The sequence below is a fragment of the Diadema antillarum genome, unplaced genomic scaffold, assembly GCF_040938485.1.
Source record: "Diadema antillarum isolate AM-2024a unplaced genomic scaffold, OU_Dant_1.0 seq00001289_RagTag, whole genome shotgun sequence".
In the NCBI taxonomy this organism is placed as follows: Eukaryota; Metazoa; Echinodermata; class Echinoidea; order Diadematoida; family Diadematidae; genus Diadema; species Diadema antillarum.
The window spans coordinates 221,605-239,209 of NW_027272068.1; the positions used below are offsets into that span (position 1 = coordinate 221,605).

At 39.8% G+C, this 17,605-nt stretch overlaps 1 protein-coding gene across 1 annotated transcript; it reads left to right on the forward strand.

Annotated features, from left to right (window-relative positions):
* Positions 1–6,527: 6,527 nt before the first annotated feature.
* On the forward strand, positions 6,528–13,815 carry LOC139707960 (uncharacterized; the record flags this gene model as incomplete). The annotated part of the gene is made up of 4 exons (XM_071619951.1): positions 6,528–6,722; positions 9,373–9,442; positions 9,871–10,056; positions 13,700–13,815. Coding segments are annotated over exons 1-4 (522 nt in total), but the record flags the coding sequence as incomplete, so codon positions are not given.
* Positions 13,816–17,605: the final 3,790 nt, after the last annotated feature.

Consider the following 17,605-nt stretch of genomic DNA (forward strand, 5'->3'; position numbering starts at 1 on the left):
CACATTCCACACGCAGATTGAAGTGCTCAGCAGGAAGGGGGGGGGGGTATGTCAGAAGATCAAGAGTCCCCATCAGAAATAAGTTTTTGCGAGCAATCATGTCAATGAGTTGTATGCATGCACTCTGCTTTACACTCTGTGTAGAGATTCACAGGATGTAAGACCAATCGAAAGCAAAAGCACGATGGTAATTATTAAGCGAGGAATTGTAATATGCTCTGCCCATGTAGCGCGCCATAATAGACGAATGGGAATATATCTCGCCTTCTAAAGAAAAGCGGAATTGTGACGCGGAGAGGGTGAGCGGGTGACATGATCAGATCCGTTTATAAACCAGCGTGCTGTTGTGTTGTCAACATTCTGTAATCGCGATGACTGGGCTCATCAACAACTGGACGTATTCGTAAACCGTTATTTGTTATTTGACTCAGTGTCGAGAATAAAGCCGCAGTCAGAATTGCAGGGATGTCAGAATAATTTTTAGGACGTCATCGTGCAGGGTGAATGAAGCATTATTTAAGGATCATTTTGAGGCACGTAGAAGGTGATTAGCTACACTCAAAGTTCTCATTTTCTCATCGTTGATAGTTTTCCTCTATCACTGCATATCTCGGTGACACCGTAATCCTGTTTCAATATGGCTAGTCCACATCAGAGAACACCCTCAAAGCGTTCCAGCAGAAGTGATCCAGGAAAGCCAGAACCCCAGATCAAGAGACGGCCCTCCGTAATGACCGAGATGTCAGTGCAGCTTGAGTCCTCTTTGCACCTCCAGACAAGCGCGGCCCACTACCACCAAAGCATCAGCAGGAGAAAAAGCCATGGACAGCGCCGAGGGAGGAAGACTTCATTGCGCCAACAGTTGAGACCCAAGCAAGACAGTCCTCCTGTTGACCAAACGAAAGAGGAAACATTCCTAGATGTCTGTAAGACCAACGTTCCGGAGGACGAAGCAGATGGCGTTATGGGTGCCATTTGCATGGCCAGGAACGAGATGAAACAGTACGCGCATAATTTGAAGGAAGTCTTCACTCACGCCGCTGAAACTGTAGGTCACACCATTGTTGGTTGTGTGCTGTCACACCAGGTAAACTATCTCTCCATCTCTCTTAGTGTAAGGCTACGCCATTTTTATATTTAAATGCATTGTGTAGTTAGCAACCAAACTCGGTAGAAATTTCATTAAATCGGACAAAGAGCATAAACTAAGAAAACTGCATAATCACTGATGATATCAAAGCTTTTTTTTTCTAATTGTTTGCACGAAGCAATGAAATTGTTTTTGTCACATGGCACGACAAAATACAAGACAAGCAAAAGAGTACATACGACTAAAAGAAGGCTTAAAGTTTTGGAACTCACCCAAATTTGCTGTCTTGACTGTAGAGCCAGTGCTGGGAGAACCTCGGTACGGCGGAGGAAAGGGACCCAGTGAGCGTCAAACTTTGAGAACGCTTTCTACGGAACAACGCTTATTTTTAGAGTCGTAACAGTACTAACAATACATTAAATAGTGTTATGAATATGGGGTGCAGAATTAAGCAGCTCTAACTTAAAGAGTGGCAAAATCTGGCATAGAAAGTTGACATCATCGTGAAGCCATGACTCTTGGGGTTTGCTGATATGAATTTAAATTAATTGCAAGTACAACAATCCTCTAAAAGCTCATCATTAAACAGTCCCTGCAATCCAAATGCAGGTTGACTCCCTTTGATATACCTTATCTGTAGGGCCTATAACCAAATCACAAATACTTCACGAAATATCTGTAAACATTTTTCCGAAAATCTTTCTGCAACATTTTAAGCACCATCTCTTAAAATAAAATCCTCCAGGTCATCTATGTTCATATAATTGATTTTTTACCCTAAAAGTTACTTTATCTTCTAACCAGTTAGATTCAAAATGAACTGAACTGAACTTAATTGATATTATCCTTCAGTAATTTTTGAGCTTCACATTTAACACAGTAATGTGCCTTACCATTCATTGTTTTGTCGAAAAAAAAATGTCAGAAACATTTGCGTGAAAAGGACCTTGCAATGCTTTAGTGAGCATTGCAGGTAGTAATAGCATTGCTGTGTTATTGTTACGTGAGGATGATGTCACAACTGGAATACAGATGAAGAGGATTTGGATGAGTTTTATGGGTAAAGGGCCTCACAGGGTGCAGAAAAAAATGTAAACACAAATGTTTAAGAATATATACTATACGTATTTTCCTGAAGTATTTAGTGATTTATACGTGCAGACTACGAGGCATCAAAATAGTTCAACATCTTGTTTAAACTGCAGGGACTTTAAAAGGTATTTCGTTTTCATTTGAAATAAGCTATGACGATAGACTTTACCGTACCTTCAAAACCGAATAAAGTCATTAATTGACTCGTAAGAAATATCTGTGTGAATTTGTGATTTAAAAGATCGCGTATAAAAAAAAGGTCGCGTATAAATTTGACATTCATGAATACACTCGCTTTCAAAGCTCTATTCTTAATAATCGTGTTATTTTACTACCAGACATGAAAAAGCCGAAGAAGTGTAAGTCACACAACGCTTACTTTGGCCCACTGTGGCTTCGCCCTATCCTCAGTAATGGTATACAGTGCCTTAAACCCTAGTTTGCAATACCTATCTTGCAAGACTTTAACTGTGTTCGAAAGGTTTCCAGACGTGGTTACGTAGGATATCAGTGAATATTATTGTCTGCATTTTATAGAAATCGTCGACAAATACTCGATTAAAAAAGTGAGAGAAGAGAGACTATCCTATATTTGATATGATACGGTATCATTATCAAGCACATACACTGTCAAAGGTGCAACATTATAAATTACTGTCTGCACTCTGCATACTTTAGAGGACAGAGGTTTTCATTGGTTAAATATCGTCACTTAAAACTGTCTGATGAAAGGCATATTAACTGAACTTCTCGAAGTAGGTACTTGGTGCCAGATATTGGGGGGGGGGGGGGGTAGGGTTGAGTGGGGCTTACATGGCTCCACATCGTACAAGCATCCTCTGCCCAATCCTGGCCTGGCTTTGCACCCGCATCCTACAAACATATCGCACTTTAAAAAAAAAAAAAAATTTGATCTCTGGGCTTACCCTTGACCTTATGTAACTGAATAGAAAAATTATGGACGTTCTGCGTTAACGGCGCTACACCAGAAATCATTCAGGATGAGGTAGGATCGTTGACCGGGGGGGGGGGGGGGTGTTTCATAAAGCTGTTCGTAAAGTTACGAACGACTTACGAGCGACTGGTGATCAGTTCTTGTGCTGAATTATGGAAATTCTGATAAGTATAGCACATCAGAACTGATCACCAGTCGCTCGTAAGTTGTTCGTAACTTTACGAACAGCTTTATGAAACACCCCCAGTACTACTTTTTTTCTTTCTCACTGTCTTATCGTCGTCGTAACTTTTCACATATCATCTCTCTCTCTCTCTCTCTCTCTCTCTCTCTCTCCATCTCCCTGCTTACATCTCTAGCATTCCATTGACGAGATAGAGGATGACCACGATGTGACGACAGTTGATTCTCTCGGCAATAATGTCTTCGTGGCTCACCCCACCAACAGGGACACTCCCTGCCGTCTAGGGATGCACATTTGCCAGCACAATGAGGGTCTTGGCTATTGCATCGCTCGCGTGTTCCAGGACTCGATTGCTGACAAGGCCTGTCTTTTGTAAGCGTGCTATAAGTTTACCAACTTTGATTCACATTGTCCACTTATCTTTTCAGAGGCCTGTCGTGACCGAAAATGTCTTTATTACCTGCTTCATAGTGCCTCCTCTTTCACTGGGACAATTGGTGTCTTAATCCAAGAAGGCGGTTCATATATAAATCATCAGTATAGGCTTACACGAAGAAGCAACATCCCATACAACCCTCCAGGAGATAGCAGTATAGGAACGATGAATAGTATTGTTGTAGCAAAAGGAAAAAAAAATTATTATGATGAGAATTCTCGTTACTAGCAGTTGTAATATCAGCTGTAGCAGTAATGCTTGGTTGGCATATCAACCTTATGTTATTATTCCCCATCTTAAATATTATGTTGTCGCTAAGTATTTCATTAACAAACGTACATATACACTATGTGATTTTCTTTATCTGTTCCATATTTTGCTGAACATGATATTGTATCAAACTTGTCTTTCATGATCATGGCAAGCATTGAGTATTTGTTAAAAACGAATAGAAATTTACTGTATTGTTATCTTATTCGCATAATTGGTTATCAGTTGTATTCTGTTGAAATATGAAACAACCTTGAGAGTGAATTCAACTTGATTTGTATATATCATTTACCAGCACTATTTACAATTACTATAGGGCACCATCAGCTGCAAGTACACCGTCATCATTACCCTCACATTCCTTAGCACCATCATCTTTATCATGAGTCATTTCCTTAAATACAATATTCATGCTCACCTACACCATAGTCATCATCATCATTATAAACAACATCACCATGGATCATAACGATATAGACAGTGGCGTATCTGGGGGGGGGGGCAAGGGGGGCACGTGCCCCGGGCGCCACTCCTTGGGGGCGCAAAAAAACGGGGAAAAAACGAAGAAGAAGAAAAAAAGAAAAAAAAAGAAAAAAGAAAAGAAGAAGAAGAAGAAGAAGAAGAAAATAAAACTCGCCCGGAAGGGGGGGGGGCAGAAAACTAAATCAAACAAGATAAAAACAAAACATGATGATGACGCGGACAAAATGACAATGTTTATTGTGTTCAAAAAGAATTCTATGTTCTGTCAGCTGAAATACACAAATTTTCGGCTAGCTCGCTGCGCTCGCTCGCCAAAATTTATATAAAAAAAGAAGGTAAGAACAAAACGTGATGATGACGCGGACAAAATGACGATGTCTATTGTGTTCACACATGTCATTTTATATTTAGCAGGCAAAATGTTTCACGGAGCAGCGGCTGCAATTTCTTTCGTTCTGAAACGATCGCCAATTGGATCAAAAGAATTAAAGCGCCGACGGTTTCGAACATACGGGGGGCGCAAAAAAATCAAGCAAGATAAGGACAAAACGTAATGATGACGCGGAAATATGCAAATTTCGGCTCACTCGCTCGTACAATTTAGAGTATTTTTTTTCAAGTCCACAGTCTGTTGGTATAAATCGTTGTCTATAAGGCCGTCACTATATCTTGAATAGAATTGTAAGATTTAATAAGCAAAAAATGACAAGAGTTCTATGTTTTGTAAGCTGAAATACACAAATTTTCGGCTAGCTCGCTGCGCTCGCTCGCCAAAATTTATCAAAAAAAGAAGTAGAAGAAGAAGATAAGAACAAAACGTGACGATGACGCGGACAAAATGACAATGTCTATAGTGTTCACATGTGTCATTTTATATTTAGCAGGAAAAATGTTACACGGAGCAGCGGCTGCAATTTCATTCGTTCTGAAGCGATCGCCAATTGGATCAAAAGAGGACGCCAACGCTTTCGAACATTGGGGGGGGGGGGCGCAAAAAAAAAACAAATCAAAAAAGATAAGAACAAAATGTAATGATGAAGCGGAAATATACAAATTTCGGCTCACTCGCTCGTACTAATTTAGAATATTATCAGTCCTCAGCTTGTTGGTATAGTTATCTATAAGGTCGTCACTATATCTTGATTAGAATTGTAAGATTTAATAAGCAAAAAATGACAAGAATTCCGTATTTTGTAAGCTGAAATACGAAAATTTTCGGCTCGCTCGCTACGCTCGCTCGCCAAAATTTATCAAAAAAAAAAGAGAGATAAGAACAAAACGTGACGATGACGTGGAAATATACAAATTTCGGCTCACTCGAGCGTACTAATCTAGAGTATCTTTTAAAGTACTCAGTTTGTTGGTATAAATCGTTATCTATAAGGCCATCACTATATCTTGATTAGAATGTAAGATTTGATAAGCAAAAAATGACAAGAATTCCATGTTTTGTAAGCTAAAATACACAAATTTTCGGCTCGCTCGCTGCGCTCGCTCGCCAAGATTTATCAAAATTTATTACATTTAAATCACCCTAAAAAAAAGAACCCTTTTATAAGTGCTTGAAAAAGCATATCATGTGGACTTTGTTTAAAGTCCCTATACCGGGATGGGGTTGGGGTATGAACACTTTCAGAAATTAGGGGCGCAATTTTCGCGCTTGCCCCGGGCGCCGTTTTCCCTAGATACGCCACTGGATATAGATCAGCGCTACACCAAAATCACCGGCACCACAATCACCTAGTCGGCCTAAGAGGCAAAAAAAAAAAAAAAAAAAGACGGAAAAAAAATCTGTCCTCATGGAGGTCCCGTGTGTGAGTTATCCATAATAGATCTCAGGTTCTCACCACCGAACTCGAAAAGTTCTGTGATGGTGCTAACCCGATGAAGTGGTCTCTATACCCACCCATGCAAGAAAACAGTCGCATGATGCCGACCCTCGTGGTTCGCCCCATGTGACTAGCAATAGTCAGCAAACGGTATCAAGCATGCCAGTCACACCTTTATCAACATTACAATCACGAGTGAAATTGGCCAATGTCTGCCATGTGGAATTGTCGTAATGATGGCGTTGAGGACGATGAAACCAAGCCCACTTTCTCTTCACAGGAAATCTGATATCCTTACTCACGTGAATGAAGTGGATATCCGCAACAGAAGCATAGAAGATGTCCTCCAAATATTTTTGCGAACCTCGGAAAAAATCCAATTGGTAAGACAAATCTTCATCTGATGAGAGTAAGTAGATTTCGAATGGACAAGAAAGAGCGTAAAGGCAATCGTTTTAGTGGCGATCTTATTATTGTGTTGCAAGGGAAAAATTCAATGATCTAAGAGTGATTCCCGGCTTCTTCCTACAGTTATTTTTTCTTCTTAATTTGATATCACTTTGGAGATACTAAATTGAATTCAGTGTGGGTATGATGCTAATAATATGAGTTTGTATGATTTACTTCTCCATATACGTTAACTTTAAACATACTTTACTTTACCGATAAAAATCAGTCAATCATCATCTTCAGTTCACCGGAAGTGACTAAATTCATTCCCTCCGGATATGACATCTGAATCCTGTCTCATCAAAACGAAAACAAACAAACAAACAAACGAGTTGCCAGTGATATCAATGGCAACTTTCAAACAGACTGGTCATACATTTGTCAAAATTTGCGATTGATTCTACGCCGATCGCTCATTTATTTCATTTTATCTTATTTCAATTTCAAACACTACAAAACATGTAGGCTATACATGCATATAATAACACAATATAAATGAAAACACTATAACACAATATCTATAAACGAAGAAAAACTATGAAATCAACAACCCTACGCATCACTTTCTGGTGATAACGAATTAAAATCATAGTTGCAGGAAATGGAAGAGACATACTGAAAAGTGTTTTATATTTTGCAGTCTCCTCGAGTACAATATAGGTCTAACTACTTACTGAACAAAAGTATTAGCACTAATTGACTAAGGAAGCAAGTTGTTTAGATAAAAAAAAGAAACACGCAGACACACATACATACCTACACAATCAAAAAAACAGACAGACAAACACGACGAAGCTCTCCTGATTAAAGAAAAATAAAGAGAGAAAGAGAAAACAGAGTGAAAGAAAAGAAAGAATTATACCTCAGAAGAAGAAATAAAAAGAAACGTGAGAACAGGAAAGACAGGGAAAAGGAGTGAAGGAAGAGGAGTGAAAGGTCAATGCTAACGTACACAGGCGAGGCACAAATGCGGTGGATCATCGAGTTAAAAAAATAATGAGTGTGACGAATAAGAAAAACAACTCAATAAGTTCAAGCTTACTAAAATGTAACTCGATCCGCAATATAAGAATTAATGAAAACAAATTTTCAATTTGAATGTGAATTTGATTAAATTTAAATCTTCTTTCATACTATTATCAAGAAAATTCCAAAATTTGGGGCTTGTTAAAGAAAATGATAGAGATTTAGCAAAAATGGTCCTAGTTAAGGCAATTTAGGTTATCATGGAATTTCCAATGAATCATTTATTCTAAATATCAAAAATATGAATAGAGTATCGGGTATTATTAAATGAAGGAGATATGACCCGTATGACCTGAAATATAATTTTTGATGTTACTGGGCGTTCAAATTTGTAGTACGGGCATTTCAAAGTTAATTATTTGTGTGTGTGTGTGTGTGTGTGTGTGTGGGTGACGGTGGTATTATATCAATAAGATTCATACACTTTTATTGCAATCTAATGTGATCTTTAGATTTTGACGGATATTATAGTAAGTTGAAGTCAAGCCCAAGTTTTATGACATCTGAAATTTATTTCTGAAAATGATTTCTGATGTCTGAAAATGATTTCATTGAGTAGCCAAAACATCTGCCTACGTTGAACAATGTCCCGTCACTTCCGTAGTGTCAACAATGTTCCAGTTTTCCGACTACGACAAACAAAATCCTGTTTTTGAAGAAACCTTCATCAAATTGACGATCTATGGCTCATTATTTAAACCCTCTTGGTTATTCCATGGCTTATTACTATTCAGCAGGAAAAAACCCCTCATTTTAAAAATGATACGTTAACATTTCTCTATCTCTCTAACATATTATAGTACACATCAGCAAATAAACAGCCTTTGATTTAGCTCAAAGCCCTAAACCTAGTTGAATTCCGAGAACAGCAGAAGGAAATCAGTTTTTTACGATAATCTCCTAAATATTTGGACTTTTTGAAGGTAAGGGATTACGAAAACAAATTTGTTTTGATTTTGTTCTTTAAAGTGATGGTATAGCCTCATTTGAGACCTGGTTTCGGGTTTCTAGCTTCTTCTTTTTTCAAATGAGATGATGAAAACCTCTTCAGAAATTTGAAAGAGCATGTAATTCCAAGAGGAACTCAACATTTATTTGATTAAAGTATTGTTGGTTTCGAAATGGCCAAGATATCCAAAACAAAGCGATTAGGATTGCTTTGTTTTACTTTGTTTCTGGATATCTCAGCGACTTCAAAACCGATTTTCATCAAATAAACTTCGAATTAGTCGTAGAATTATACTATGCTCTTTGGCATTATCATGAAAGGGGTTTCTTAGTATCTCCAAAAACGTTAAGAGCACAATCCTCATCTCAACCAATAATGCATCATCCCTTTTTGTTAAATTAGTGCGCCACGCAAATTTTCTTACCAAGGAGCCATATCAGCCAACGTTCACAAACAAGGATATGAAAGTGTAAGAGACCATCCTAACAAGAAGCAGTTGTCATTTGAAGAGATCATAGAAAACGATGGTAATTAACTGTATACATGTATATATGCTATCTCTCGCTCTCTTTACTTCCTATGTGTTCTATTAATCGTTCTAATCACAGAGACTTTTGCGACAAGACAAGGAAGGCGCCCACATGGAAATAACAATAGAGCTGACAATTGCGGGTACAGGTAAGATCAATTAAACAGTGCAGGCCGTATTTATTTTAAAGAAAGTATAAAAATGACCAATAGAATAAAAACAAGATCGATTAAATTGTTTTTAAACTAATTGAATGAATGTAAAACTTGATAAATATCATGTTTTGGAAATTCTACACATGTTCTAGATCAGTTCCTCCTCAGCACAGAGTTCAACGCTTAATGCAGTGTCATGAAATACCTAACGCCAGCATAGCCCAGCGAATTCATTGTGATCAACGCCTCTCGAGGATTTGTTTCACGTAATTTAAAGCCTTTTTTATATTGACCTCTGACCCCGTACTTTGCCTATCCCCAAATTCGATGAAGCTACGACAGACATACAAATAGCCATATTTTGTTTGTTTTTTAGTTTATTTCTATCTTTTTCATTACCATTTGCCCCTTAATCCATATAGACAAGGCCGTTGCTGAAATCGAAGTGGTTGTGTACTCGCAATACATCCGTATCCCAAACCAATCGTCGAAGAAATTATTTTTCACACAAGACCTTCACAACAGATCTCAGCGGCGCATGTACGCTAGACGTAATGGCTGTCTGTACATGGGTGTAGGACACCCGGCCAACACATCCCATTATGCAGGTATGTAATAGCCACCCCGACCCCCACTGTATCCACACATACACATACACACGCACACACACACTTAATGTAAGCAAAAGATAATGTAATAATCAAGTTATGATGTAATAATTAATTTGTCAAAAAAAAATGTATATGAATGTCACACGAGTCTGTTTCGTATTTGCACATCGATATTTCTTCCTTAATCCGGAAGGCAGCAAAGGTGAGGCACGCTACATGGTTTATTGATATAAAGATATTGAACCTTAAAAAAGAAACATACTTATGATATTTGTATATATAATCATGTAGGCCTATGTCTTATTATATATATATATATATATATATATATATATATATATATTCATATGATATATAACATATGATATATACATATACATATGATATACAATGTATAATATAATGATATATATATATATATATATGTGTGTGTGTGTGTGTGTACACATGAATATATGTTTATCATATATGTATTTATATATCAATATCCAGCTTTAGGGAGACATTGTATGGAGAATGAGTATAAAGCATTGTCAGCAGTAAAGCATGGATTGAACAGGACATGAAACGCCTCCTAAAGACCCTAATACTGTAATTATGACCAAACCATTTTCCCCAAAGCTTGGTCCATAGTTATTGATTATGTAAATATAGGGCCTATATGATTTGTTTGTATATAGAATACTGTTACAAGAGTCACTTGGTTATTCCATACTCGTTCTGAAAGCAGTATCAAAAGGATGCATGAATTTTACTGACTCGCTCCTTCTCCGCTGCCTTTGTCGGCGTCATCCCACAAGCCCGACATCCACGAGTCATACAGCCTACGAGTTCGACAATGAAAAGAGGTCCATGCGTCATACAGCCCATGAGTTCGACACTGGGCAGATAAAGCCCATGGGTTCGACGCTAGGTAAAAACAGCCCACGAGTTCGGCAGTTTATACAACGCGGGGCTTAATGTGTTGGTCTCGTTGTGGGCCTTGCTAGCTTATAGTGTCGAACTCATGGGTATAACTCATGGGCTGTATGACTCGTGGGTGTCGGTTTCGTGACGTGCACTCCCTTTGTCGATGACCATCACTGAGTCTAGAGAAACAGATTTATAGCCCCCTTTTGATATAGCATTTCAAACTAGAGTCACCGCGACATCGGGGGGGGGGGGGGGTAATCTGTTTGTTTCTTTTTTTTTAACCCTGCCTTTTAAAACAGCCCCCGCAAAATGTTGTTCGGACGGTGTCAACTTTTGTCAAATTCTACCCTAGGCAGCTAGGATGATTACCCCAACTTTGGGTGGCAGAAGGCTTAACGGTGCACCACGTATTCTTTCTTTCTTGGGTATGTAAAATGTGGCTCTGAAAAGGGCCTACCCATGCACTCTTGACGTTTCGGCAAGTATGTTCCTGCCGTCTTCAAGAGAATGAAATCCCGATATTACCTTGATTACCGGACAGCCCTTCTATTAGAACGCAATCGCGGTAATCGCTTTGATACACGCAACAAGCATGCGCAATATACGCTCTTTGGTGCATGGATCATAACCACTAATCTCTTATGCCGTTGAGTTGAGTTTGAGTTTATTTCATTTTACCATGGGTCACTCACTTCAGCCAATGGCTGTTCTTCTGTGAGTCCGTGAAGTAAAAACCATACAATTACAAAATACAACATTTTATACATAGTATAGGAAACGAAAAAAAAACCAACAACAACCCAAAACAAACAAACACACACACAAAAGCAGAACATACGAAATCATGCATATTACATAAAGAAAATGGGAATTAAGATACTGAAAAAAAATGATTGATACACAATGTTACAGTTCAATGCAAACAATTACTATATAATTTATCTACCTCATTTTTGAATATAGAAAGGAATACACTTTGCTTTACATCATCTGATAAATCATTCCATAGTTTTGCGCCGCGATATGTTACACTACGTTTCTTAAAATTAGTTCTCGGGTGAGGTACGTCTAATTTCAATATTAATTTTTCTCAGTATGTAAGTAGACTGCTTAAATGGAAATAAATTACATATAATTTGTAGCATGGTCCTATTTACAATAATATAGATCAAATTCTTGAGATCAGTGCTGTAACCACGTTTTGCATGTGTACAGTCTATACAACAATAGGCGGCGCTGGCTTGTGTTGCCAGGGTAGGACCCTAGTTGCATCAGTGGGCACACCTCCTTCGTGGAAACCTACCAGGGGAAGATTTTCGGTGTTTGTCACTGAAAACGATACCCCCCCCCCCCCTCTCTCTCTCTCTCTCTCTCTCTCTCTCTGTCAGACGGTTTTATTACCCGAGGAGAGGAATTTTGATCTCCGGATGTTGGCGCGACGTTGTCGCGGTAAGGTCTGTTAAAACAGGGCTCAAGCCACCAGCGAGTGCTTTTTGAGACCCGTTCGAATTTATTAACTCACATTTTGAATAGCCAATTTCTACTACCAGCGGTCGAGGTAATAAAAATCACATTCAATCACCAGAACTCTACTTCGACCCTGTTTACAGTGCAGGGCCGGGCCGAACCGCGGCTGAGCCCGGCCTTAATTGCGGTACTCGGCCCCGCAATTTTGTCCGTTTACAGTGCCGGGCTCGGCCCGGGCTTTTAATTCAAACCTTTCAATATTTTGTTGAAGTGGCGCTCTGCTTGTAATAAAAGGTTCTGAAACAAGTTTAACACTATTATTTGGAGGGCGCCGCAACCGGCGCGCCGGTTGCAATTTGGTAAAGTCTAGTTTCCAGACCTCCAGAGCTTGGCCAAATGCGCGGCCGATATTGGTACCGCATTTTTGGCCTTTTGCGCGTTTAGAGTGAATTGAAGGGCTGAGACCGGCCCTTTCACTCAATGTAAACTGGGTCTTATGCATGTTACATTTCGAAATGGCTGCCGATTTTAAGCGAATCTAAACCGCTAATCCAATGGTTGAAGTAACTACATCAGTGTAGTATTCAGCAGGGTTTGTGCGTGAGTTGGGTTTCGCACTAGTTCATGAGAGGGTAACAGGGCCGGCGGAGCGTTTTCAAAAGTTTGGGGGGGGGGGGGGGGCACTTTCGGGTTTCATAAGCTAACAAGCAAAAAACAAAAGCAAAAAACAGAAAGGTCTTCAGCTCATCTTTCTCCTTCCACTTCCAGGTTTCTTCAGCTGACAAGCAAAAAAAAAAAGGGGGGGGGGTCTTCAGTGCAAGATACAAGATCTCTATTTCTTTTTTGTACCACTTACGTACTTCTGGGTTTAAAAAAAAAAGTGGGAGCCCAAAGTGACGACATATGCATTTCTTTGTATGGTGCAAAAAAAGTGCCCCCCCCCCCCCCCCCCTGGCCGTGGGTAATACAGGCATTCGTATTCAGATCTCCGAAGACATTTGCTCTAACGCACTCGGCCTCACCTCGATTTGCGCATGACTGTCAGTGCTGGACAAAGCGAGGGTCTTTCAAACCGGCTATTCAGTCAGCCCTTTCTAACAATTTGTCGTCACTATAATGTGTGGAGACAGACATGTTCGTCGTGAGTTTTTTTTTTTTTTGACTGAATACGTTATCTAAAAAAGAAATACCAAAGACAGCGGTTTGCATTTACTACTGGAAAAACGGGTCTACTTATTGTTTTTTTTTTTCACTTTCTAAGATGCAGCCTTCGTCTTGGATCATTACTTCTACCCACGTGGCAGGTGCCACAACTTATGCGCCATCCGGCAGCCGTCCAGCGGCCGTGTATTCGACTGCAACTTGGAGAAACTCGTGGTACGTTACGTTCTCTATGTAGCCATAAATCTTATTAGATAGTTTACCTACGAAATTTAGATATATCATCTAAAGACTCTATGGCTGTCTTTAGAGGTGTAGATCTCATTATGGACCTCCATCCCCCCCCCCCCCCAACACACACAATGACGACGAAAATGCGCCAAGAAGTCAGAGAAATCAATCTGCTGTGTATGTTTTGATTGAAGCTGAACTAATGTTCTGCAATTTTAGGAGGTTATTTCAGATTCTGTTAAACCCGGGCATCTATGCTAATATTACCATAGTCACAGGAGGTAGGTCAAAGAGTACGAGATTGTACGTCGAACAGCAATGATTTAACTTTTCCCGAAATCATTTACAGATAAGATTTCCAAGAGACATTCTTCTCACACTGACATTAATGATGCATCAGCAAGCTGCATCACAGTTACATTCTATCAGCAACTGGTCAACCAAACGGTTAATCTGATACCTACTACCTGTCGAACTATCATGATTCGCTCGCGGGTTGAATAGTTGAATATAATGCGCGATCGCGTCTTAATTCTTCACAAATCATCGATTTTTATTGTCATCATTTATGGTGGTTCAATATCACTTGATCGTGTTTATCAAATCGCTGTCAGATATTAGACCAATTCAATTGTATCATTGCATATGTATATTATATATCAAATAGTGATGCCCTCTGTATTGTCTTTCTCTCTCTCTCTCTCTCTCTCTCTCTCTCTCTCTCTCTTTCTTATTGCCAGGCACCGGAAGGTAATAGGATGGGGCCCGAGTGTCTTTTTATCAAGCAGGTGCTCCAAAATCATCGACTTAGGTTTGAGTCATTTTCTAGGAGTGGTAAGCATTGGTAATTTTCAATATATCTAACTATGGTCTTTCTTTCAAAGAAAAAAATCATATGATGTAGAGTCTTAAAGCAGCAGTCGGAACACAAGTTTAAAGAAGAAACCTCATGATTGACGGCATAAAGTCCCATCTAAATGACAGGGAAAAAATGAGTTCTTTAACGAAAGGCTTCATACCTATTCTCTCAACGGACTTGAATTAGCGACCTCAAGATGGAGAGTTCGTGGTCTTATAGCCACTGAGTCCGCTCATCAAAATTCGAAAGATTTGATTGGTTGATTGGTTTGATTCATTCAACGTGTTGACCCGTGGCACCGTAAAATGGCTGACTTGTTCATCTTCGATCTTCTTGCTTGTGGTCCCTGATCCGTCATCCCTTTTCTTATGCAGTGAAGACTGCCATCTTTCAGCAAGGACCTTGCACCAGGAGTGAGTTGCCATACTCTCCGGCTTGAGCGCATGAAGTCGATGCTCTCAGTGGCTTTCCGCCAGCGTGCCTTGCGTGTGACGTCAACATGTGATTTCCCCATGGCAGCGGTTTCTGCTATACATTTTCTGTGTTTAGTATAGCTCTTGAAGTAGAAGTGGAGGGCGGAAGAGACTGCGGATGAGGCAGTAGCAACGGTAAAGTGAAAGGAGATGCGAGGTGCTGTTCAGGTGCGGCGGAAGGGGGTCGAGTTTCGTCAGGGTGTGAGATGGTACAGCAAGCAAAGCAGGAACAGGGTAGGAGGGATTTGGCGGTGGAGGTTGTCAAGGAGAAGGAGGAGAACCGGTTTGCAAAGGCGGCATAGCAGGGAGTACAAGGGGTGTGCACTCGATGGGAAGGGGTGGAGCAGAGGAAGGTTTCAAGGAGTGACCTCAGGACACTGTCCTCTGGAGCTGTGGGCTTCATGATCAGTTCCACCTTTGATGTTTTGTCTTCACCAGTGAATTTGAAGAAGAGGAGCGTTTTGGAAGACAATGAGTGTGGGGTTTGCAAGAGGGCAAGGGGCTCGCTTGAGCACATTTTGTCAGCTTGTGGATGGTTATTGCAGGCCTATACATGGAGGCATAACTAGGTGTTAAAGGAGATGGTGGGAGCGGTAAGGGTGGCAGTGGAGGCGAGAGAAAAGAATGGACCCCCCCCCCCCATAGGCAGCGTGAGGGGAATCCGTTCTGTGAAGGAGGGAGTGAGATGCAGTGAGAGAAGGAAGGGGCAGAGGGGATGATGTTGGACGGATGTTTTCATGAAAATTACACGTTCCATCAACTTGATATTGACATAATGAAGGGTAGCAATCATTCCCCCTGCTTTCTGAAAGCAGTTAGTCAAGTGCTCTTTCATTATGCTAGAAAAGTGAATTTTTGTTGAATTCCCTTTATATTTTCTTTATATTATTGTCCACACGTAATGTCATAACCTCTAGTAGTCTCCTCATCCAGCGGTTCCAACACCAAAACTTTAAAAATTCATAACTTTTGCATCGATTGTCCGATTTTCCTCAAACTTTCACTGATGTGTTTTACTAATGTTGCTGCTTTCACTCAATCCACATTTCTCTTTGGGTTTTGGTTGAAAGCAAACTTGTTCATTTTTGCTTTTGCATAGCATCAGTCCCCCCCCCCCCTCCTCTCTCTCTCTCTCTCTCTCTCTCTTGTTTTGCTTGAGCTTTGCGCGGATGATTTTATCTTGCTTGGTTACGTTTGCACATCAGAACGTTTACTATTGTAAGACAGCAAGCTGATTTAGCAGAGTTTCCTTTTAGGCAATCTCCTCTTTTCCAGTCTCAGTCCGATTGTTATGTACTTCAGTTTGTTTAGGATTTTTAGGCTGTTCCCAATTCTCTGACCTGTACTCTATACTTTCTTACCACTCACATTCCTTTTCCATTGTCATCCAAGTTTACAGTTCTCATACCATGCTTGTTGTCACATATTCTGATCCCTTTGTTTAACTTTCCATGTTTATTAAAAACATCTATGTTGAACATTGATTTCACCCTTGCTTGTTGCTACCTTTATCCAGTTTGTTTTCACTGGTAATCATAGTGAAGAGGGTTCTTTCATTTTAGTTGGTCTCTTCCACTCCTATTTGTCCTGGTGGTCATCGATCTTGGTTAAATGCATAAGTATATAAGTTTATGAAAATTATGCTCATTGTGTTGAGTTTTGCTGAGGGCAAGTCAAACTGCAAAATAAACGAATGTGCTCAAGACTTAAAGCGTGCAAGACTCATGTTTACATGCAGTCTGCGTCCCTGAACCTGTAGCTATCCTGCTACTATAAGATCATCATTTTAATGTTTATCATGTCTTAAGGATCATTTTCTTTTTAAATTTTCTCCTTTGCAGACAAATTCCTCTTTGTAAACTCGGAGGGAAGGATTCAGCTCGGAGAAGCTGGCAGTCATGCAATGTTCCAATTGCACGACGTTTAAACGTCTGCTCCTCCTCACAATAATGTTCCCATATCCACGACAAGAGTGATATATCGATGTAGATTTTGATTCATCCAGGTAGTATGATAAAAGCGTGCAGTCAAATCTGTTTGACTTGACTTACTTGTGAAAATAAAGGAGAAAACAGTTTCGTGACTCGTCCGAGTCACTTCTGAGAACAGCTCTGTTTGGCTGGCGATAGGTGAATGGGCGATGTTACTGCCTTTATTGTTTGTACGTCGAGGAATTTTCCGGATCACGGACTAGTATGTTGGTGAAAGGTTTACCGATAGGGAGATGTTATAGATGGAGTGGCAACTCTTTGTAATCTATGCAAACACATGCAGACATGTTTGAGTTCTAAAGCATTCCAATGAAATGTCTTAACATTTCTCTTCGCTTTATTGAAGTTATGCTCGGCAGAACTCGGCGCCTCTCCAGCTCCAAGACAAAAATTTGAAGAGTTTTAGCTTTAATTGAACTAAGGGCTGTATTTTAAAGCAAATCTTGAACGAA